Source organism: Dromiciops gliroides, chromosome 4, assembly GCF_019393635.1.
Source record: "Dromiciops gliroides isolate mDroGli1 chromosome 4, mDroGli1.pri, whole genome shotgun sequence".
Taxonomy (NCBI): domain Eukaryota; kingdom Metazoa; phylum Chordata; class Mammalia; order Microbiotheria; family Microbiotheriidae; genus Dromiciops; species Dromiciops gliroides.
The window spans coordinates 228818066-228843374 of NC_057864.1; the positions used below are offsets into that span (position 1 = coordinate 228818066).

At 35.2% G+C, this 25309-nt stretch overlaps 2 protein-coding genes across 2 annotated transcripts in view; one reads left to right on the forward strand and one right to left on the reverse strand.

The window, feature by feature from the left end:
* Positions 1–25309, reverse strand: part of TBCD (tubulin folding cofactor D) — a 448209-nt gene that overhangs the window by 282881 nt on the left and 140019 nt on the right. Inside the window, 1 exon segment of the mRNA XM_044001676.1 lies at positions 21502–21596. Coding sequence (XP_043857611.1) covers positions 21502–21596 — 95 coding nt within the window.
* On the forward strand, positions 5751–8804 carry ZNF750 (zinc finger protein 750). The gene is made up of 2 exons (XM_044001677.1): positions 5751–7174; positions 7615–8804. The coding sequence occupies exons 1-2, from the start codon at positions 5751–5753 to the stop codon at positions 8303–8305; spliced, it is 2115 nt and encodes a 704-aa protein (XP_043857612.1). The 3' UTR covers positions 8306–8804.

The following is a 25309-nucleotide window of genomic DNA, read 5'->3' on the forward strand; positions in this document are numbered from 1 at the left end:
CAACCTAAAAATGGAAATGTATTATGGCTTTTAATATTCAAGAATCCATCTATGAGCAGATACTGACTGTATCAGTAATTTAATGTTTTTAAAGCAAGATAAACAAAATCCTGTGGCCAACTGAAAATCACTCACAAAAATGCAGAGACTTTTGTGGATTTGTATACGAAGGTGGGACTCTTGGATAAAACATGAATAAGAGTCCTGCAACATACAGATATTCACATGTCAGGTTTGATGATTTATTTGTTTCAAATGCAAAATAACTGTGCAGGTAGAAAAATGAAATTAAAAGTTAAAGATTATTTTAGATTACAAACTGATATTTTTTAAATCCAATAATAAAACCATAGGGGCCTCTATATACCTTTTTTACATTACTTCCCTATTTCTTTTACTGAATTACTAATATTTCTCATGTATATCACAAATACTTAAAGAAAAAGTAAAATCATTAGTACTTTCTGTTAACAATTCAGAATTTAACTTACTTTTCTGTTGGTATTGTGGCGTTTCACTGCCTCTTAAATTTCTCAACCATGAAAGAATGCATAAGCATAATAAAAATTTCAGTTTACATGTATAAAATACATTTTAATGGACAATGCAAACATAATAAATGTTTAAAATTTCAAAAATTTTACTCTATTAATTTTGTCTTTTAATGTTATACATATAAGCAACAAACCCCAAATAATGAAGAGGACGAATGAGGTTAATCTACAAGTTTTCTATTACAATTCAGTAGCACTATGAAATTTTTTAATAGAGTCTCATTTTTTGATAAAAAGTATTTTACTAATATTGTACATAGTATTATTAAGTGTCAGATAAATAAGTGAATAAGGAAAAATATGGGGAGAACAGGAAATAAAACCAAGGAGACTTAGAAAAATATCAGGCTTTTTTTAAGAAAGAGGAAGAGGGAAACGGAAAAAAATAAAGCATTAGAAAAATTAGCTTTTTTAAAGCTTGACTTATAGGTATCAGTAGAAAGAGCACTGGCTCAAGAGTCAGACAGTGGGGGCTTAAATCTTACCTCTAACTTTTATTAGTCAAGTCAGTTAACCTCTCTGGTTCTCAGTTTCCTCATTTTTAAAATGAGGAAATTTCATCATCTAAAATGGACTAAATGGACTCTGTGGGCCCTTTTAGTGCTAGATCTATGAAAACTCCTAAGAAAGTTCAAGTTTACTTATCCACTTTCACAAACATTTCAGAATCAGGTACTGTGGTCTCAACTGATATTTCGAAAAAGAAACAAGTGAATAAAGGGACAAAAGCTGAACTCATCTAGACTAATTAATATGGTGGGGATGGAGAAATGGAAAGTGATAGAATGCAAGAGCTTCTCTCCTGGGCATGTTAGGTATTATATTACCCTTCTGAATAACCTTCTAAATATTCAAGGAAACAACACTTCATTATTCTATCTTAGTAATTATATGATAAACCTCCAGACCTATATGGCCTAAAATAGAAATAAGATCTTTATACCTGAATTCAGTGCTACTATAAATAATGACATTAACAAAGTTTGTTTTGACAATCTTATCTTCCTTTGAGAATACTAAATTTTCAAGAAAGTTGAAAATATAGCATATAAACTGACCACAATGAGTCTATTATAAGCTTTTTAACTCACTTATAAATACACATCACTCAGAATCCATGTAGCAAGTTTAATTTCATTAAAGCCTACAAATCTTAGGGAAAAACCATATAAATCATAAACCTATCCTTCAATGTGGTATTCCAGAATTATCCATCTTATGGGTAGGATACAATTTTTGTACTTGAATATAACCATAATTAGGAGAACTCTAGATCACTAGTGTGTTTTTAACAGTTGTGTTTGACTATTTTAACTTGCACCATGAACTATGCAGCTAAATCAGAAGCAGTGGTGTTCACTGTTTTAATCTGTCAGCAGTTTATGTAAAGTAATTTATACTAATTAGCTTCTAAATTCATCAATAGCTTTATTTTAAACAAGTAAATCCTATAACATTTTCATGAAGGCAATCAATACTGCATGACTTTTGTCCTCTTACAATTATTTGCAGATCCCCTTAAGTTAGTAAATATTTAGCAAAGAACCTACAAATAAGGCATTCAGATAAAAAGCATAAGACACTTTCAAATTTAATTACACATATTTCTCTTTTAATAAAGAGAATTCTCTAGTTTATTCTTTTGAGTAAAACAGTAATGTCTTGTATGATTACTTACCTAGTGTAATACATTTGAGAAAATACCATTAAATAAAAAGTGTGAAAGTTAAAGCTCAAAGGCTTGTCCCTTTGAAAAAGATAGCGATATGAAATTGCTAATAGTGCCACTTATAGAGGTTACAAAATATTAGGTATTTGGAGGCAAAAAAAAGTTCATAAATTCAGTGCTTTGTGTTACTGTTAAATGTTTTAAAAGTTCTCTTAAGAAAGTTCAATTTGTTATACTTATTCACTTTCACAATTAGTATCGTTATGATTTTCGACCCACAATTGATAAATGTTTTGCAACAGTCATCATTTTGATCATGATGCTTTTAGTCAGTGATGAAATCATCAGTTTTCAGATCTTTGCCATAACACATCCTATATGATCATGGGAACTTGACTTGAAGTGGTTCTCACGCCTTCAGAATCAGTGAACATAATGAGACATGCCAGCACAAGTTTCACTGACTTATCTACCTCGCCAAGCATCAGACTGGAGAATGTATCCACTTCTCTGGCTTCCTGAAACCAGGCAAATAGAACATGCTTTTTTTATATGTATCAGGTTCCATCTGCCCCACAGTACAAAATTAATTTTGATAGAAAATAACTTTTATGCTGCTTTCTTTCAACTACAGGCAGGTGAAAACACAAAAATTATTGACAAGATTTATGCTTTGTTAAAAAACTCTGGGTTTAAGTTTATGTTCCTTGTATACAAGAGTGTCCTGTAACCTTTACTACAGGGTAAAGGAGGGAAGGGAAGGCAACAGAAGTATGCAAAAAAACCATTTAGGGAATGGAAGGGGGGGGTCAGGGGTTAAAAAAAAAAAAAGGAGAGATAAAAATCTAGAGATTAAGGTAACAGCCAGGGAAATTTGTGCTACTTTTGATACTAGCTACTTCCAAAATACTAGTATTCATTCATTAAGAAATGTTGAGAAAGTAAAATAATCTCTTTATATCTGAGTCCACCACTCTAAATCAAAAATCCTCCACAAAAGTTGTACCTAAGTATCAGAAATTTAACTAGTAATAACAAAAGCATATATTATTTCTCATTTAAACAAACTGCTTTATTATTATCCCAGAAATTTGCACATTACATTTCAAGGTTCTTAAATGAAAACAAAGTTTTTTCTACCTCAATCAGGTCTTAATAAATATACAATATTTACAAACCTTCGATGAGATCAGATTGTTTTTTAAAATAGAACTATGTACAAAACATTTAAAGAAATGATGTTTCAATAAATTTAAGGTATTTAAATGAAACACACACACACACACACACACACACACACACTGATTGCATATATAGAGTAAAGGAGGGCAGTACATGTGATCAGGATTCAGCTCCAGAACTGGTCTCTTTCCAGGCACAAGTGCAACCTTCTAGCAACAACTCAAAACACAAGTAGTTATCACGAACTCTAGAGGTGGCCACTACCATCACTGATTCCTGCCTAAACTTAAGACAGCCTAGACCTAGTTAAAAGCTGAAGGGCTGTTTCTGTACTGTGATAATCATTGTCACACAAGAATTCATTTTTAAAAAAATATTTAATACCTATTTTAAGTATATTTTAGCATGTAAGGTCTCAAAATGTCACTAAGACCCAGTTTAATGGCATACTAAGAAATGGACCAACATATAGCCTTGAGCAAGCCACTTACATGTAAGTTTCCTCATCAGGAAAGCAGAAGCAACAATGATAGGATACATATAGGAATATTTGTAAAGTACTTTGAAAAGATAAAAAAGAAAAGAAATCTTCACTAAAGTTATATCATATTAGAGATGATTTCTTTAAAAAAAATTTTTGATTATTGGTCTGAATACAATCAAAAAATGTGCTGTAGTAAGGATTATATTTTGGTTATGGGTTGGATTAAATGGCTGCTAAGGTTTCTTTCAATTGACATTCTGTGATTTTATGAAGTCAAGTCTTCTGTTTTTAAAGGCACATGAGATTTTAGCAATGCTAATGAAACTCAGATATTTAAATTATAAAAGAAGTAACTGAGTGCTCTAATTATAATTGTTTCCTCTTACTATTTTAATGTCATTAAGAAGAATTTAAGTGCCTACTATGTGCCTGGCATTGTGCTAAGAATTATACAAAGAAAAGGCAAAAAACATTGGTTTTAAAAAACTGAGTGTGAGGCATATACATGTGTGTGTAAGTACTTGTTACTGGAGATTGCAAACAGAAGGCTCAAAGACAGCCAATTTTCCTGGACATAAGTAGACTCTTTATAAAATCTAAAGATAATTCTGCATCCTGGAATAACCCTTTTTTTTTTTGCCTGTCTCAGATTTCTGAGATCTCACACATCAAGGTCCCACACAATTTCTTCTGAAAAATAATCTTTTAAGAGCTTGTGGTATTACAAAACAACCAGTTAAATAAGGCAATGATTACACCAATGTTCAAAAAGGTATAGTAGACTAGGCAAAATCTGACAGTCTTAGTTCTTCATTCCTTGTGCTATCAACCTAGCCATCATTAAGAATACTGACAAATTATTACTATGTTGTGGTTTTATTTTATAAATTGTTGGGTTTTATTTGGAGGGGAAGAATGGGAGGAGGGAAGGGGTGGCATTCCTGGGTTTGTGATTTTCATGTATAGCACTCCCTGGTACGGAAACTCCCCCTGTTAATAATTAATATTAATAATTGCTTACTGCAAAACACTATGCAATTTATAGTCTTTAGAGAGTTATCTAGGACACTCAGAGTTTAAGTAACTTGCCCAGGATGCCACAGCTATGTGTCAGAGAAGTAAGACTTGAACTAAGATCTCCTTGACTCTGATCCTCTCCATAAACTCACAACACCTCTCACCCTTTAGAGTAAAAACTACAACTTATAAATATATTGAACAAGCCATGCTCTTTTTGACCCCAGAAGAAATCTCTTCTGACAACTTGGGGAGAGAGAGGCAGGAAGGAGAACGGGTGACAGAGTATGGAAAAGGAGGTGACATTTAACTTTAGAAGATAAATCAATAATTTCAGCTTGCACTAGCATTCATTTAGGAGTATAAGCAATTGTAAAAATTGCATGCCTTGGGGGGTGGCTAGGTGGCGCAGTGGATAAAGCACCGGCCCTGGATTCAGGAGTTCCTGAGTTCAAATCCGGCCTCAGACACTTGACACTTACTAGCTGTGTGACCTTGAGCAAGTCACTTAACCCCCACTGCCCCAGAAAAAAAAAACTGCATGCCTTCCATATCTTCAAGCATAGTATCTTTAACTATTCAATCTTAGGTAGAAAATATTAATTTCCCATTGAATTAGTTATCATGTTATTTAAGAATTCATTTTTCTATTACAGTTCCTCTATACCCAATTGAAAACGTGGCCTTTCCTCCAGATCTTAATATTGTGGAGCCAGCTTCAAATGAAAATTGTTAAAAAGTGAACACAAACTCCTTAAATAAGTCAAAACCAAAGTTTGACTCCAAAGAAGTAAACTGTGATTAAACTACATAAAGGACAGACCCTGAAAATTTAAGAAGGAAAATGAGTCTTCTCAAAGAACGAAAACCAAAGAAACCTCATTATATTCCAAGGCCTCCAGGAAAGCCATTTAAATATAAGTGTTTTCAGTGTCCCTTTACTTGCAATGAAAAATCACATCTTTTTAATCATATGAAGTATGGCCTCTGTAAAAACTCCATTACATTAGTATCAGAGCAAGATCGAGTTCCCAAATGTCCCAAGTCCAATTCATTAGAGCCCAAACAAACTCATCACATAGATTCTTTGGTTAAGCCTACTACTTCCAAGTCAATCACCAATGGACAAACAAATCTTGATTCTAAGCTTCAACACAGTTTTGCCAAGGAAGAAGCCAAGGAAAATTTAGAATTACGAAACTGTGTGACAAATAAATCATCAGGACAAAATCCTCCAGTTCAGAAGAAAGCAACACCTCTTGGTTCAGCTACAGAAAGTACAATTACTATCCAGCCTATTTTAGAAGGTGGTGCCAGACCTTCAGCTTTTGTACCTGTAGAACACAGACTTAAAGGATCAGAAAGTGATGAAGTATCTGAAATGCTGGCAATACCTGACCCAATTACCAAAAGTTCCTTTCACACTAAATCTGCATTCCATGCACCTAATCATCCATGGAAAGCTGGCTCTTTTCTCCCAGAGTTTTCGCATAAAATTCCATCTACAAAAGGTTTTGGATCCATTTCTTCTTATATACAACCAACTATTCCAGAATATCCACCTCATTTTTACACAGAGCATGGACTAGCCACTATCTATTCACCTTATTTACTTGCAGGTAATTCAGTAGAGTGTGAAAACTCTTTGTTGTCCGTCTATGGTACTCAAGACCAAAGACATTTTCTTTCCCCGCCAGGATCAATCCCTAAACACTTGAATCCATCACCATCAACATATGAGCCCTACAAATTTTTCCAGCAGTATCAGTCCAGTCTTCCCATACCATATGGGTTCTATAGACCAGAGTCTGCATTTTCTTCCTATGGCCTTAAACTTCCACATGTTGCTAGTATTACAAGAGAGCAAAGTTCTCACCTACTTGAAGAAACTAACTTGATCTATCCAACTTCAAATCCATCCAGATTAAACTCCTGGAACTCCCACAAAAAACACGTAGATTATGAAAAGGAAAGTTTAATTCTCCAAAGCCAAGATCCTTCCAAAGATGAGCCAAATGATAGAGATGGGGCCAAGATGAGCCCCCGTGCAGGAAGTGCAGCTACAGGATCTCCAGGAAGGCCAAGTCCCACCAACTTTACTCAGACAAGCCATGCATGTGAAGGACTGTTTGACCTATCAAGTAAATCATCGCCTGGCCCATTTGGAAAACTAAATCAACATGAAGAAAATGCCACAGCCTTTAAACTTGTGAGAAAAAGTTCAGAATACCCTGATCCACAGTTAAATAGAGTTGACTCCACAAGAAGGTAAGATGGGTCTCCGTAAATCTGACTTCCAAAACTCAAGAAGATCAATCCAAAACAAAACTCCCTCTCTTTCCTACCCCCAGCTTTGTTCTGTCTAATTAGCCAGTTTATAATTCACTAAAAACTTTTAACACTAGAAAGACTGAAATTTAAGAATAACTTGAAGGACCAAGCTGGGACAGTGGTTATAGTACTTCTTTTAAATCCATAATGCAAAGAAAATAGAAACAGCATAAAAACTTTTATCTTTCAAAGTAAATTTTTTAAATTGTTTCAATTGACATGTCTAGTCCTTCTAGTTCTAAAGAATAATTTCTTGTTGCAGTTAAGCTAAAAAACAATGACTATTCCCTTATGTAAAATATAGCTTGAAAACGTTCCACTCTGAGTCTTATTTTTCTAAAAAGAAATAAAAATTGATTTATCTCTGTTTTTTTCAGCATGAATGTTACTGATGAAGATGTGCAACATCAGATGGAAGGTACTTCTAACACAAATGAGGACTCTTCTAACACAGAGGAAGACACAGGAATAGCTCCACTCAATCTTTCTAAGAAATCTGAAAAAAAGGAAACTGTACATGAACATATGTACAAAAACATGACTCATTTGGAAACTCAAGACACTATGAATCTACAAGACATGCCTTTAAACCTCTCAGTGAAGGATTCCTGCAATACTCTGAACCTGAAACCTTCATCAGACAGTCTATCACAAGATGCTGAAGCTGCTGCTACTCAGAAAATTGAAAGTTCTAAAGCAGAACATTATATAAAGAATCACCAGCAAAGCATCCACCAAGATGACATTTCATTCACAGCCGATAATGGTGAAGCACAAGATTTAAGAATGATTGACAACAGTGATGAACAGAAACAAACAGCAGCTGTTGCTCTCTGCCAATTAGCTGCATATAGTCCTGGAAAAATAAGGGTAGAAAATGAAGAGCAAAATGCTCAGGATTCCACTTTTCAAAAAGATGAACCCACCTTCAGTTCCAAAGAAATTCAGGATATTGAATGTAATCCTAAAACAAAAGGCCAAAGAGGACGAATCAAAAAGAAACAGGAAAACCTCCCCAAGGAACTAAAAAGGCAAAATCAAATGACACTGCAAGAGTGTTCACTTTAAGAAAGAGAACACGGGTGTCTTAACACTTAACTTTCATATATGCTTTCACACCACAAAAAAGCAAAGCTTATCCACTGGACCACATGACGTAGCAGCAATTTTCAAGCAAATTTTCTATTGGATCAACTGTTACTATGTGTTTTTTTCTTTTTTGTTCTAAGGAAAGCAACGACCTGTAAATAGTAAATGTTTATACCAAAGGTGCTTATAAATTTGTAATAAATCCTTTTTTGAGTGATCCAAGTTTCTTATGCATATGCCCAAGATTCTGATAAGCACACTTCTGCATTCATAACCAACGCTACCAATGGAAATACAATGGATGAAAGAATAATGCTTTTGGTGTAAGCCACATGGCAAGAACACTTTTACATTTGCTTTTATTACAAAAATGTTTTATGCATTAGAAATAACTTTTTATTTGTTGTAACAAAGGTATCCTTAAATTTTTGGATTTATTTACTGTTACCTGTTTTGCAAATAAAATGTAAATGTCTTGAAGAACAAGAGCCTATATGTGTGTATATATATCATATATATAACAATTATATATATGCATACATATTTTCAGAAATTAAAAACTTTTGTTGTAAATGTGAAAACTATGATTTGTTACTATTGAAAATAATCCACAGACATCAAAAGGATATTTATATAAATAATTTATTTTCATTAGTGAAAAAAGTACCATTGGTGAAGGTATCATTTCAGTAAATGTAGAAACATGAGTTTATGACATTTATTTGGTTAGCATGGGTCAGTGAATTTTGCAGACTTTTCATTCCTGTTTTCTAAGTTTAGAATTGTGTATATTATTTCTAATATTTTTCAAATAAATCCACATATTATACTTAAGAATGCATAATAGTAAATGCAATATAAATTTTTGTGTTATATTTTATAATATTTTGCTATAACATACAATGCAACTCTGGTAAAAAAAGGAAAAGATTTATATCACAATTTGGACATGTTAAAGACTAGAATATAAACTTCGTGCTTTCTGGAAAGCTAAGGCAAATGAAATTGTGCTTAGCACAAACTAATTCGGAGAAAATCAAGGAACTTCCTTGATCCTGGCTTTCAGACAATGACCGAGTAACAACTTGGTTTCAGGAAAAACTATAATTTATGATCATACATGTACCCTTTTCCAACAAAGATTTTTCTTAATACACAGAAGGATGCCTATTCCATATATATATCAAGACAGTATTTTATTATGTTCTAGGCTATGGACAACAATTAATAGTCCTCAGGAACAAATTATCGCATATTCTCAAATAACAAAAGCACTCAAGAAAAGGAAACATAGCAACTATAAATCATTAGTGACTGATGGTGCTCTCAGTCTCACATGGAACCCAGATCAAATTCTACTCCTTTAAGGAATAAAACATCTTTCATTCAATTAACTGTACAAAAGTATCATAGAGGAAAAAACACTTCTTTATGACTCTGGGTATAGTATAGCATATACCCTAAAGCATGAACATTTGAATCTCAGATAAACTCTGCCCAAGTAAGTACAAATAATTAAGTTTCTTAAAAAGTATTGTTCAAAATAATATGTCTTTCTATTTAAATTTGGCTCCAACACATTTATTTTATTTAAATCTGGCTCCAAAATACCTCTCTTTCAGTTGAGTTCCCTGCTATTAAGTATCTCCCCATTCCAATCCATCCTCCATTCAGCTGCCAAAGTAATCTTTTTAGATTTATGTCACACCTATTCAATAAACTCCCAATCACCTCCAGATCACATATAAAATCAACCGTTTAGCATTCAAAGCCTTTCACAACTTGGCTTCTTCCTACCTTTCACGTCTTCTTATACCTGATTTGACACTCATGTACTCTGTGATACAATGACATTGGCTTTCTTGCTATTCTTTGAACAGGAAACTCTTATCTCCCAATTCTAGGCATTTTTAGTCTGTCTTTCACTTGAGGAATGCTCTCCCTTGTCATATCTGCCTCCTGGTATTCCTGGCTTCCCTTCAAGTCCCCCATAAAAACCTACCTTCTACAAGAAGCTATTTGAAGTCCCCTTAATTCTAGTGTCTTCTCTTTGTTGATTATTTCCAATTAATCCTGTGTATGTATCTTGCTTGTACAAAACTGTTTGTATGCTGTCTCCTACATTAGACTGTGAGCTTCTTGAGACTAGGGACAGTCTTTAGCCTTTTTTGAATCCCCAGTGCTAAACACAGTAGCTGGCATGTAATAGGTACTTAATAAATGCTTATTAACTAATTGACTCGCCTTCACAAGCCATGTTCTAGAGGAACTAAGGTATTCAATTCCATTCAACTTTTCATCTCTATACATGTAACATACAATCTGCAGCCAATGATGATGATGATGTGACAACGATGATAGTGGTGGTGACGGTGGTGGTGGTGATGATAGCTAATCTTTATATAAGCATCATAAGGTTTGCAAATCGTGTGTGTGTGTGTGTGTGTGTGTGTGTGTGTGTGTGTGTGTGAGAGAGAGAGAGAGAGAGAGAGAGAGAGAGATCTCAGTTAATCCCAAAACAACCCTGTGTGCTATGTATTATTATTATCTCCATTATACAGATGGGGAAACAGAACAAAGACATGAAGGAACTGGCCCAGGGTCACACAGCTATTAAGTGTCTGAGACAGGATATGAACTCAGATCTTGCTAGTAACAAATCTTCCAACCCATGTTATATGCTATCTAGCTAGACAAACAAATCCCTATCAATTAAAATTCTTCTTAAAAAAACTAGCTCAGGTGACACATCCATTATTACGCTTTCTCTAATACTCCAAAAATTTCTCATGAGATACTGTTCAAATTCTCTTATGCACTTAGTCATTTTCTAACTTGAATTATAAATATTTGGGTATATAACTCATTCCCTACTTCTCCCTACAGCCAACACTAAGTATAAGCATATCAAGGGGTTTAGACAAGGACTCCTGTTTTTTCTTCATTATTATCATAATCATTATAGCACATATATATATATATAATAATATATAGCATTTTAAGGTTTGCAAAGCACTTTACAAATATTAACTCATTTGATTCTCACAGTGAGAAGTGGGTGCTATTATCCCCTTTTTACAGATGAGGAAACTGATACCGACAGAGGTTAAGTGATTTGCCTAGTTGAGTCATATAGCTAGGCCCACACCTGAGATTGGATTTAAACTCTGGTTCCTGACTCCAGGTTCAGCACTGTATCCACTGTATCACCTAGCTGTTCTGTACCAGCTCTACATTTATGAAAACAGGAGCAATGTCACTTTCAGTTATATATTACCAGCACCTACTACAGTATCTTCCATGTACATCATTAGAATTAGTAAATATTTGTAACCTAATTTAATTGAATTACCTTTAAATTCAGAAAGCTGCTTCATAGTTCCATCATAGAAAGACTGATCCTACTGAATGTTACATGTATCCTAGGGCAGCTAGGTGGCACAGTGAATAAAGCACCGGCCCTGGATTCAGGAGTACCTGAGTTCAAATCCAGTCTCAGACACTTGACACTTACTAGCTGTGTGACCCTGGGCAAGTCACTTAACCCCCATTGCCCAGCCAAAAAAGAGTAAAAAAAATGTATCCTAGGTAGATTCTAGAATCTAGAGTAGGAAGGGATGTTGGAAATCATCTTGTCCAACACTCTCCCCCGACCCTCCTCATTTTGGAGACTTTAAAGACACTGAAACCTAGAGAAATAATTTATTCAATATCATCATCAGGCCCCTACATAGGCAATATCCATAATAATTCAAGCAACAATATGTCCATAAAAAGTCATAAAAAATGTCTGAGTCATGCAGATTTATAAAAATAGGGTTATTGTTTTCTAATATCAAAGCAGAATTAGGTTTTTGCCACCAGAAATAACATATTCTTAAGCAAGCTAGATTTACTAATCAATCCAAATCATGTAAGGAAAGGGTAGAAATTATCCAACTCAGATATCCTTGCAGGTTATAAAAATTTAGTACCTAGAAAGACATGACCTGGTGGCTAGAATTATGTATCAGAAGCTTGATATCTTTCATAAACCAAGAGAACATAAATCCCCATACTACAAATACAGATTTTAAAATATCCTCCAGAATTCAAAAAATAAACTGGAACCAGAACATTTTCACAGAGAAAACTGTCACAATCAACAGAATATAAAGACAACTATGAAAAGCTAAGAACAAAATTTTTATAGGTATTGACATTCCTATCACTTAAAAGCATTTTACATATTTCATGTGATCTTAACAACAACTCTGCAAGGTAGATTACATTATTATTCCCATTTTATAAATGTCCATACAACTATTTAAGGGCCTGCTGCAGAATCAGAACTCAGTTCTTCTTGACTCCAAGTTCAGCCCACTATCCCCTACACCATGGTCACACAAATAGCAAGTAGTAGAGGTAAGATTTGACCTTAGGCTTTCTGTTGATGAATCTACTGCTCCTTTCACTTTCCTGAACTAGTCTTCTATCTACACAACTCCTTTTACAGGGTCCACAGCTTAAATCAATAAGCATTATATTAAGCATGTACTATTTGACAAGCAGGTACTGTGGAGAAATGGGAAATAAAGGCTACAAAGGAACAGTCCTTGCCATCTAATCCATACCATTAGAGAAAATAATACATATAACAATAAGATAAAAACCAGATATAATGTAAATTAATACTAAATGGGGGGGGGGGCTGATCAGGAAGGGCCTTATGTGGGAGGTGGTATTTGAGCTAATGTTTGAAGTAGGCCAAGAATTCTAATGGATAAGGATAAGGAGGGAATGCATTCATTCCAGGTATGAGGGGCAGTCTGTTCAAAGGCATCTAGCAAGGAAATGGAAGGGAGGATGTGAAAGATAGCAAACAGGCCAATTTGGATGGACCAAAAGGAAGTAATACATATTAAACTCCAAAATGGTAGGGTAGAGCCAGATTGTAAATAGCATTTAATGCCAAAGACAGGAATTTGTAATTCATCCTAGAAATATTAAGGAGTCGCTGGCATCTCTAAATGCTGATGCATTTAGCCCTTTGTTTCAGTAATATCATTTTGACTATGTAATGTATATAACAGAGGAAAGAGAAACTAGAGACAAGTTAACTGTAATAGAACAAAGGTGCTGGCCATATAAGTTCCAAATAAGTAAGTGGCTCGCCTTTTTGTAAGAGCCTAAAAATCTAGCTATTTTGTCTAAAATCTAATGAGGTCACCTTAAATTAGAAGCTTTAGCAAGAGTTTAGACTTTTAAGTATTTATTGAAGTGCATCAGAAGTTGGTGAGGGGAGAGAGAGAGAGAAAAGACAAACTTCCTCTATCTAATAGACCCCAGTATCTGACCCGCCAAGGCGGGGTCAGGAACCCAAAAGATCCTCTCCTCATGGGCTTCTTCCAGAATCCCCCTTGTGAAACCAGAAACAGGGCTGTACACGTACACACACACACACACACACACACACACACACACACACACACACACACACACAGCTCCAAGCTAATTAGTTGGTAGCTCTGATTGACAGGTGCCATGGGTGGTTCTATAGATGTAACTTCCAGAGGCTAAAGTCACATGCTTTCTCCTCATGGCGGAGCTTCCCTGCAATATCTCTCCCAGCAGGGGGTGTCATTCCAATTCTCACATTTTAAAATTCCTGTCATAATCTCCTCAAAAAAAAAAATACCAATAAGCTATTGTTTGATTACTTCATTTTCACAATTTTTTAATTCACAAAGGATTTAGCTTCTTACCTCCAGTACATTTTCAAACTATTGTTTGATAATCTACATTAAAGTATATTTATTAATTTTTTCAGATAGTGTTTAATTTCCAAAGAACTTAGCAGTATTTGACCCAGTCTGTAATTTACCTACTTACAATTGAATCTACATGATAGAACATGGGAATAATAAATATGATCATTAATGTACTGCTCTTCAGCTTAGATTATTTACCCATTTTAATAATTCCTATTATCCCTTCAGTAAGAGAACATAGATTTTCATTTCACTTGAATCATTAAAACGGAATTTTGCAACACATCCATCATCTTGCTGAATAGGCATTCCCTTTTAATAACTTGATTTATTCATTCATTCAGAAGTTCATTACTTAGGTGATTAAAACACCTTACATTTTAATGGTTTAACTTTTTCTAATTAATCATACCCTTTTCCCCCTCAATTATGACTATGTTAGAAGTCTCTAGGCTCAGTCCTCCAAAGAGAAGTTTCTACTATTCTTACTAATTAATCTCCTTTGACTTACCTGAACTGAGGCAAAGTGAAGTGAGCAGAACCAGAAGAACATTTGTACATAGTAACAGCAATGTTGTGTGATGATCAACTATGAATAACTTAGCTCTTCTCAGCAATACAATGACAATTCCAAAGAATTCATGATGGAAAATGCTATCCGCATCCAGAGAAAGAACTGATGGACTCTGAATGCAGATTGAAGCACACTATTTGCACTTCTTTATCTTTTTCTTGGTTATTTCCTTTTGGCCTGTTTCCTCTTTCACAACGTGACTAATATAGACATATGTTTTACACTATTGCATATATATAACCTATTTTAAATTGTTACCTTTCTAAAGAAGGGGAGGGGAGGAAAGAACGGAAAAAATTTGGAACTCCAAAAAATTTTTAAATGAATGTTAAAAATCGTCTTTACATGTAATTGGAAAAAATAAAATATTATTTTTTAAAATACTCTCCTTTGAAAAACTCCTTCATTCTCAAAGTTTCTACTACATTGATGTTAACATCAATGACCACCAAAATTGATGGCTAATCAGTGTTACCCTGTAAGCTTTAGCCATGTATTCACCACTGCCTACTAGGCAATCTGTTGTTAAGTTCCTGGCATAACTTCAAATTCAACATTCAACAAAATGAACTCATGATCTTCTTTTCCCCAAAATCTAAGCAATCAACTTCCATTTCTTCCTACTTTTTTCCTTTTCCCAAAACCTAGACTACCAACTTCTCTGTGTCTATCAATGATATTCACTTTCTCCAAAAGCTGGATTCAAAAACTAAACTTAAAAGTGATTCTCCCTTTTCTCTTTCAAAATCCAGATCCAGTCAGTTAACAAGTCCTATATCAGTTTACCTTTCTCACATTTTCCCTTCTTCTCCAATCCAAATAGTATCAAGATGGTCTATTTCTTCACCTCAGGCTATTACGACTCTTTCACTTTAGGCTCTTACTTACTCCAATTCACTCCTAACCTCCCCCACCACACACACACACACACACACACACACACACACACACTTTTTTTTTTACTACTGCTAGATTGATCTTCTACAAGCATAATTCAGCTGTCTTTCTCCAGATAAGAAGCTACAATAGCTCTTTGTTTGATTTTTAAGGATTGGCCCTGCTTTACCTATCTAATCTTATTTTTCATTTTTCCCTCCACTCTATATTGGATGATTTCACTGTCCAACATACACATGCTCATTTATTCTATCCATCTTTTCCATCACACTGTTTTCCCTGACATCAGGAATACTCTTTCATTATTTTTTATTTTTCTTTCCATTCTCAAATTTTATTAAGAGAAATACAGAAAGTTCCAGGGCAGAGGGACCAGCTAACACTTGGGGCTGCCTGAGGGACCACAGTGAACAAAAGCATTTGCCAGGGCAGTGCTGCTGGGGGCCCTGGTCAGGGCTCAAGGTCTGAGAGGAGTATCTGAGGTCACTCAGGGAATAAGGGACAACCAGAGAACCAATGACCACACCTGGCCTTGGATATTAGGGCACTGGAAAAATCAAAAGGTCAAAGGCCCCCAGCTAGAGCTCAGAAAACAAACAGCAAGAAAAAACTTGAAGCCTGAGACATTAGCCCCTACCCTGGGAACAGAACCTGACCCTAACATAAAATTAACAGCCAAGAATTAGACCATTTACAAAAATCAGTAAGAAACTGAGAAAGAGATTGCTACTATGGTGACAAAGAAGATCAGGGTTCAAACTTATTAAAAGATAATGAAGTCAAAACTTGTAAAACTTCAAAGAAAACTGTAAAAATGGTTACACGTGCCAAAAAAGTTTTTAGAAGAGTTTAAAAAGGACTTTAAAAATTGAATAAGAGAGGTTGAGGAAAAATTGGGAAAAGAAATAAGAGTAATGCAAGAAAATTATGAAAAGGAAGTCAACCAAAAGGAAAAAAGAGATCCAAAAACCTACCAAAGAAAATAACTCCTTAAAATTAGAATTGAGCAAGGGGAAGTTAATGACTTCATTTCATCAAGAAATAATAAACAAAATCAAAAGGATGAAAAAATAGATGAGAACATAATTCATCTCATTAGAAAAACAACTGACCTGGAAAACAGATCAAGGAAAGATAACATAAGAATTGTCACGATTACCTGAAAGTTATCATGAAAAAAAAAGCATAGACACCATATTTCAAAATTTTAAGGAAAACTGCCTTGAAATTCTAGAACTAGAGGATAAAATCGAAATTGAGAAAAATCCACCAATCACTGCCTGAAAGAAATCCTAAAATGAAAACTCACAAGAACATTACAGCTAAGGTTCAAAGCTCCCAGGTCAAAGAGAAAATATTATAAGCAACCAGAAAGAAACAATTTAAATATTGTGGAACTATAGTCAGGAGAACACAAAATTTAGCAGCTTCCACATTAAAAGGCCAAAGGGTGTGGAATATAATATTCCAAAGAGCAAAGGAGCTGGGTTTGTAAAGTTGAATGTAATCTTGCAAGGAAAAAAGAAAGGCTATTTAATGAACTTTAAAGGCCTTTAAGATATTCTTGAGAAAAAGAACTGACAAGAAAATCTGATTTACAAAGAACCAGGAAAAACCATAAGATAGGAAACATGAAAGGCTAATTATAAGAGATTTGATATGGTTAAATTGTTTACTTCTAATATGATAAAATTATATTTGTAACTTAAGAATGTTGTCGTCACTAGGGTAGTTTCAAAGAGAAGGCTAGGGGTTGAGCTGATTATCATGGGATGATTCTAAAAAGTAAAATTGAGTTGGGAGAGGTAAAATGCAGCAAACATCTCATATAAAAGACACAGTATGTTTTAGTGGAGGGGATTATAGGGTAGAGAGAGAGTAGTGCAGGAAGCTTATTCTCATCAGAACTGGGTTAAAGAAGAATAACATACATTTGGTAGGGTATAAAGTCTTAACTTGCAGAGAAATAGGAGGGCAAGGGGATAGGATAACGGAGGGACTCTTAGAAGGTTGTGTGGACTAGGGAGACAGTGGTTCAGAAGTTAGACAGGGAGAGGGTAAAGAGAGAAAAGGATAAACAATGAGGAAAAACAGAATTGAGGGAAATGCACAACTAGTAATTATAACTTTGAATGTGAAAGGGGCAAACTATATGAATATTCAAATCAGCTACAAAGGACCTATGAAAGAAAATGCTATCCACGTTCAGAGAAAGAACTGATATATTATATAGTTTTATTCACATATGTGTGTGTATGTAAAATGTTGGCCTTTTCTTTTTTAATTTTTTTTTTAGTTTTGATTTAGAGTGGTGGACTCAGATATAAAGAGATTATTTTACTTTCTCAAAACAAAAAGTCAAGACCTCTGTCAATGGCCCAGCATGCCATGGATAACCCTGGCATATTCAATGTCTGACCAAGTTCTAAGCACTCCACAGTGCCTGCTTCAGCTACCTTAATGTCCATTGGAACAAACTGTTCTTCTCTGCCTATTCTGCTTGGGGTACACAACCCCCCCAAACTAACTAATGGGTTTGAGGTCTGTCTGTTACCCTCAACCTGGTTTAGCCTGTCTACTGAGACAGTTTTCCTAGGTGTGGCCATTGCACATGCTGTAGTTTCTTGGAGCTCGGTGAGAGTTGAGTGAAAGGTGGACTCCAAAGGTAGATAAGCAGCCCTGAAAAGGGCTCAGCCAGCCCTCACACCAGAGGTGCTAGTCCTCTCTGAACACTCCATATACCCCATCTAGATAGAATATAATGTGTAGGCTAAACATTTAAGAGAAAAATAGAGAACTGGAAGAGGGTTCAGAGGAAAGATGCAAAAATGCTAAAGGAATTAAAAAAGGGACCCAGAAAAGATGAGTTGCATACAAGAAGTATCATAAAATACATCATCCAGGAAACACAGGATTAGAAAAGGTGAATCATGTAATAGGAGTAAGAATAAGAAATAACATACATACAGTCCAAATGTTGCAATGACAATGCTACAAAAAGCAGCTCTTTTTGTGGTGGGTAAGAATGGGAAATCAAAGGAATGCCCATCAATTGGGGAATGACTAAACAAACTGTGGTATATGATGGTGATGGAATATTACTGTGTTATAAAAAATGGCAAGAAGGATGATTTCAGAAAGACCTGGAAAGACTTGTATGAGCTGATGTATAGTGAAGTGAGCAGAACCAGTAAAACATTGTGCACAGTGATAGCAATATTGTTTGAAGAAAAACTGTGAATGACATAACTATTCTCAGCAATACAATGATCCAAAACAAGCCTACAGGACTAATGATGAAGCATTCTATCTACCTCCAAAGAAAGAACTGATATTGACTAAACACAGACTGAAGCATGCTATTTTTCACTTTCTTTCATTTTTTATTTTATTCAAGTTTTCTTATACAAAATGAGTAACATGATAATGTTTCACATAACTACACATGTATAGCCTATATCTGATTACAGTCTCAGAGAGGGGAGAAGGAAAGGAGGGAAGAAGAGATGGAATTTGGAACTCAAAATTTTAAATAAAAATGTTGATTATTATTTTTTTAAATGCTACAAGAACTTAAGATAAGCCTCTAATATGTCAGGAAGACCACCTACACAGGATATATGTAAAGAAAAGGCTCCAATGAAAAACTGTGATCGGGCTTTAATTTTATCATCTGCAAAAACTCCCACACTGATGAAATCATAGATCAAAAGAAGTACAAATGCACCTAATTCTATACCACATACCAGGGGAAAAAACTTTCTTAAGAGTAAAAAAGAAAAAAGATTACTACACACACCTATCAGATTGGCTAATATGACAAAAAAAGAAAATAATAAATGTTGGAGAAGCTGTGGGAAAATTGGAACACTAATGCATTGTTGGTGAAGCTGTGAACTGATCCAACCATTCAGGAAAGCAATCTGGAATTATGCCCAAAGGGCTATAAAGCTGTGCATACCCTTTGATCCAGCAATACCACTTTTGGGTCTTTTTCCCAAAAAGATCATAAAAAAGGGAAAAGGACCCACATGTACAAAAATATGTATAGCTGCTCTTTTTGTGGTGGCAAAGAATTAGAAATTGAGGGGTTGCCCATCGATTGGGGAATGGCTGAACAAGTTGTTGTATATGAATGTAATGGAATTCTATTGTGCTGTAAGAAACGATGAGCAGGAGGAGTTCAGAGAAACCTGAAGGACTTGCATGAACTGATGATGAGTGAGATGAGCAGAACCAGAAGAACACTGTACACAGTATCATCAACATTATGTGTTGATCAACTGTGATGGACTAGATTCTTCTCACCAATGCAATGGTACAGGAGAGTTCCAGGGGACTCATGATGGAAGGGGATCTCCAAATCCAGAAAAAAAAAAAGAACTGTAGAGTACAGATGCTGATTGAACCATACTACTTCTTTTGGTTTTGGTGCTGTTGTTTTTCTATTTTGAGGCTTTTCCTCATTGCTCTGATTCTTCTCTTCTAACATGACCAATGCAGAAATATGTTTAATACTATTATATATATATACACACACATATATATATAAAACCTATATCAGATTACCTGCTGTCTAGGGGAAGGGGAGGGAGGGAGAAAAAGCTGAAATTGGAAAGCTTGTATAAACAAATGTTGAGAACTATCTTTACATGTAACTGGAAAAAAATAAAATACTTTTATCAGAAAAAAAACAATGAAGGAATCATTGTAATAAAGCATTTAAGTTGTTAAAAAACAATGACTACACAGCCCTAGTCAGTTTAGTTCTGTGGCATCCAACCCTGAAACTCGCAATCCTAGATGAAATATTTTCCTATAAATATTAGTATAACAGCTCTACTAACAAAGATAATGCACCTAAACAACAGGTTCCATTGGCACATGTTTTATTATCAGAAGAATTAATACAGGAGATAGAAATTTTCTATGATACATATTGTCTCTCTGCTGTGCCTCAAAAGATCATGCTTTTCATTCTCTCTCTCCTAGAAAAAGCAAGTTGTGGTTAGCAGACTCTCTGAGGCTATAGGTAGGTGCCTCTTGGGAATTTCTATATAGACTAGAGAAATATGACACCTTTTGGTTCAGCACAGACCCTAGTTTTTCTGTGATATCTATACTTGAAACTGCCACCAGGTTGAGGAAATTAAAACTTCCCTACAGTATAGAGTATTTACTTACATACACTTGTCAGATATGTTCTCTTTGCCAGTTGGTTTTACTTACCTGTTTTTCATAGTTATATGTAAGGGACGGTTCAAGGAGAAGGATTTTATTGGAAAATGTCTGTGGTACCAAGAAGTACTAACAAAAGTTTTATTTTATTTATTTATTTTTTTTAGGGAGGCAATTGGGCTTAAGTGACTTGCCCAGGGTCACACAGCTAGTAAGTGTTAAGTGTCTGAGGCTGGATTTGAACTCAGGTATTCCTGACTCCAGGGCCGGTGCTCTATCTACTGTGCAACCTAGCTGCCCCTAACAAAACTTTTAACTATTACTGAAACCACTCTATCCACGATAACTTCTATAAAATAGTTTTCCTTCAACTTAACAACCTGATTAAGAGACAGGCTTTATTTTCTTGGATCAAAAATAATCATCTGGGGGCAGGTAGGTGGCGCAGTAGATAGAGTACCGGCCCTGGAGTCAGGAGTACCTGAGATCAAATCCAGCTTCAGACACTTAACACTTACTAGCTGTATGTCCCTGGCCAAGTCACTTAACCCCAACTGCCTCACTAAAAAAAAAAATCATTTGACATATTTATACATTTATGTTATATTAATAAAACCCAATCAAAGTCTGAAATCATAAGATATCTTTAAGATTAGAAGAATGGAAAAAAAAAGAAGAATGGGCAAATTCATAGCAGTCAGCAAAAGATTAAAGGAAAATACAGACTGGAATGCCAATGTACTAAAAAATAATGTTAATAAGCTTTCACTACTTACCATCTGTTAGTCGAGAAGGTAGTAACAATCCTCTTCTGCCTAATTCTGCTAAAGCAAGACATCCACCATGCCAAGCATTGTCAGTTTCCTGAAAACTAAAAACATATAGAATAACATGAGTTTAATTTTACATATTTTGGATTCCATCTTGTATACTGTATTGTAAAAAGTTGTGGTTTTTTGTTATTGTCATTGTTATTTATCATTCCTTTTGGAGGATAAGGGACTGTTTTAGTTAAGAAATTTACAAAAACTTCTAAGAATCCAAAACCAACAACAGGAATTTTCCTCAAATAAGTAAGATTGCTCCTTGAATTACATTTGTTACTATGGGTATAAAGCACAAAAAATAATGTAAAATTAAGTGATAAACTCTATCAGAGTGGCAAATATAACTAAAACAGAAAATATTGGATGTTGGAGGAGATGTGGGAAAGCTGGGACACTAATCCACTATTGGTAGAGTTGTGAAAAGATCCAACCATTCTAGAGAGCAGTTTGGAAATATGCCCAAAGGGCTATAGAACTATGCATACCCTTTGATCCAACAATACCACTGTTGAGCATCTATCCCAAAGACATCCACAAAAAGAGAAAAAGACCTATTTATACAAAAATATTTGTAGCAGATCTTTTTGAGCTGCTTAGCCACCGCTAAGGACTGAAAATAAAAGGAATGCCTATCAATTGGGGAATGGCTAAACAAGCTCGTGATGGAATATTGTTGTGCTACGAAAAATGACAAGCACGGGGCAGCTAGATGGTACAGTGGATAAAGCACTCAGGAGTACCTGAGTTCAAATCCGGCCTCAGACACTTAACACTTACTAGCTGTGTGACCCTGGAAAAGTCACTTAACCCCCATTGCCTCACCCCCAAAGAAAGAAAGAAAGAAAGATGACAAGCAGGATGATTTCAGAAAGGCCTGGAAAGACTTGTATGAACTGATGTATATTGAAGTGAGCAGAACCAAAAGAAGATTGTGCACAGAGAAAGCAATATTGTTTAATGAAGAATTGTGAATGACGAACTATTCTCAGCAATACAATGATCCAGGACAAACCCAAAGAAAGAACTGATAATGATGAAACACAGACTGAAGCATGCTATTTTTCACTTTCTTTCATTTTTTCTTTTATTCAAGTTTTCTTATACAAAATGACTAATATGGTAATGTTGTACATAATTGCACATGTATACCCCATATCTGATTGCTTACCATGTCAGGGAGGGGACAAGGTGAAGGAGGGAAAGACAGATAAAAATTGGAACTCTAAACTACAAATAAAAATGTTTATTACTTTAAAAAAAAACTATTTTGAATTTATATATATGAATGTTGAATTTGAAGATGTCCTTTAATAGACAACTAATTCAAATTATTAAAAACTGAAACACTGCTAAAAAGTAATAAATTTTAATTATGAAGTATTTGAAAACTTTAAAAAGTTAGATGATAAACATATAATTATCATGTCCTAAATACGACATGAAGAAGTTTGTCTATGGGATGTTAAGAATACCAGGAGTCCTGAAAGCCTTTAGACAAATAGTATATGTTATATGTGTTTACATTTTATATATGTGTATGTATATGCATGTATATATTTACACGTGTGTATCTTTTTTAAAAGTTGAGAATAGAAACCTACTGGCCAGTAACCCTAACCTGAACAAATTCTAGATTTTATTAAAGGTATAGTGAGTGAATATAAACATATAGAAATAGGAGCAGTGATCACAAAAAGTAAATGGCTTTATCAAGGACAGATCACACTAGGAAAACTTCAATTACTTTTTTGATGGAGTTACTAGACTAATAGAAATAACATGTTGGGCTTAAGAGTCAAGAAGAACTTTAGGTTCAAATCCCACTTCTGACATTTCCTGACAGTGTGCCCTTGAACAAGTCACTGAACCTCTAAGTATCCCAGGCAAATCCTTATCTTCTAAGTCACAGAGAGGTTGCAATCTGCATTCATGTATGCAATTCCCACACTGGGAGTTCCCTTTACATTGACAAGATTGTGGTGCACTAAACTAGTAGCTCATGAAGTTCAGGAGGTATATAGATTTTTTTAATTTAATTTTTTTTAGACTTTTATTTTCCAAATTACATGTAAAAGCAAATTTTGACATCAATTTTTTTTTTTAACTTTGTGTTCCAATTTCTCTTCCTCCCTCCCCTTTCACCCCCAGGCCAAGAACTCAAACAATTCAACATAAATTATACATGAGTAGTCATGGGAAACAATTCTATATTACCTAGGTTGTGAGAGAAAACAGATAAAAACAAAACTGCAGATTAAGGAGTTGTCCCCCCCCCAAAAAAAAAGTTTTAGTCTGTTTTCAGATACCATCAGTTCTTTCTCTGTAGATGGACTGTAATTTTCCTAAGTTCTTCAGAGTTATATTGGATCATTGCCCTGCGGAAAATAACCACATGCTTCCCAGCAGATCATCTTACACAAATGTTGTTATTTTGTATACAGTACATTTCTCTCTGCTTCAGTTCATGTGGGTCTTTCCAGGTTTTTCTGATAGCATCCTGTTCATCATAATTTTTATATAGTACCTTGAACTTGACAATTATCTTCACAATAGCCCAGAAGAATAGGTACCATACGTTTTGACATTGTAGTCAATCATCATAACTATTTCCCTCCATCCCATTCCCTTCCAATGATATTTACTCTATGGTCTATCTTATTTTGCCCTATTCCTCCTCAAAAGTGTTTTGCGGGGGCAGCTAGGTGGCACAGTGGATAAAGCACCAGCCCTGGAGTCAGGAGGACCTGAGTTCAAAACCTGGCCTCAGACACTTGACACTTACTAGCTGTGTGACCCTGGGCAGGTCACTTAACCCCAATTGCCTCACCCAAAAAAAAAAAAATGTTTTGCTACTGACTGCCCCCTCTCCTGCTCTACCCTCCCTTCATTCACCCTTCCCTCCTTATCCTCCCCCCCTCCAAGTTTCCTGTAGGGTTAAATAGATTACTCTTCCCAATTGGGTGTGTGTGTTATTCCCTCCTTGAGCCCTAAGGTTAAGGCCTTTGAGCTAACTCTATTTTCTAAATTTTTCTTCCTCCATCCCTCCTCAAGTCTCCCTATGAAATCAAGCAATTCAATATATGTCATACATGTGGCGTTATGCAGAACATCTTCACCTTCCTCAAAAGTGTTTTGCTTTTTACAGCTCCCTCCCCCAAACTTCCCTTCCCTCCTTCCCCTCTTCTCCCCACCCGCCCCCATCTCCTTCTCCTCCCACTTTTCCTGAGGGCAAAAATATATTACTATACCTGCTTGAGTATATATGTTATCCCCTCTTTGAGCCAATTCTGATGATAGTGAGGTTCACTCACTCCACCATTCCTTCCCCCTCTTCCCCTCCATAGGTTTTTTTCTTGTTTCCTTCATGTGATCTACCTCTCCCCAATACACCTCTCCCCTCCCCCCTCCCCCAGTCTATTCCTCCTACCCCTCAAACCTATTTTAAAGATGTCATCATGGGTTAGCTAGATGGCACAGTGCACAAAGCACCAGCCCTGGGCCAAGGAGGCCCAGAGCCTAAATTTGGGCCCCAGACACCAGACAACCCACCCTGTTTGCTCCATAAAGGACAAGGATACACAAAAAATAAATGCTTTACAAATACCATCCCTTCATATTCAGTTCAGACCTGTGTCCTCTGTATATTCCTTACTGAAAAAGTTCTTATGAGTTGGAAGTATTATTTTTCTCATGTATGAATGTAAACAGTTTAACCTTTTAATGTCCCTCATGACTTCTTTTCCCTGTTTACCTTTTT

Coding starts and splice junctions, on each gene's coding strand:
- ZNF750 (XM_044001677.1), top strand. CDS start 5,751: ATGAGTCTTCTCAAAGAACGAAAACCAAAGAAACCTCATTATATTCCA. Junction 7,175..7,614: donor AGAGTTGACTCCACAAGAAG/GTAAGATGGGTC, acceptor TGTTTTTTTCAG/CATGAATGTTACTGATGAAG.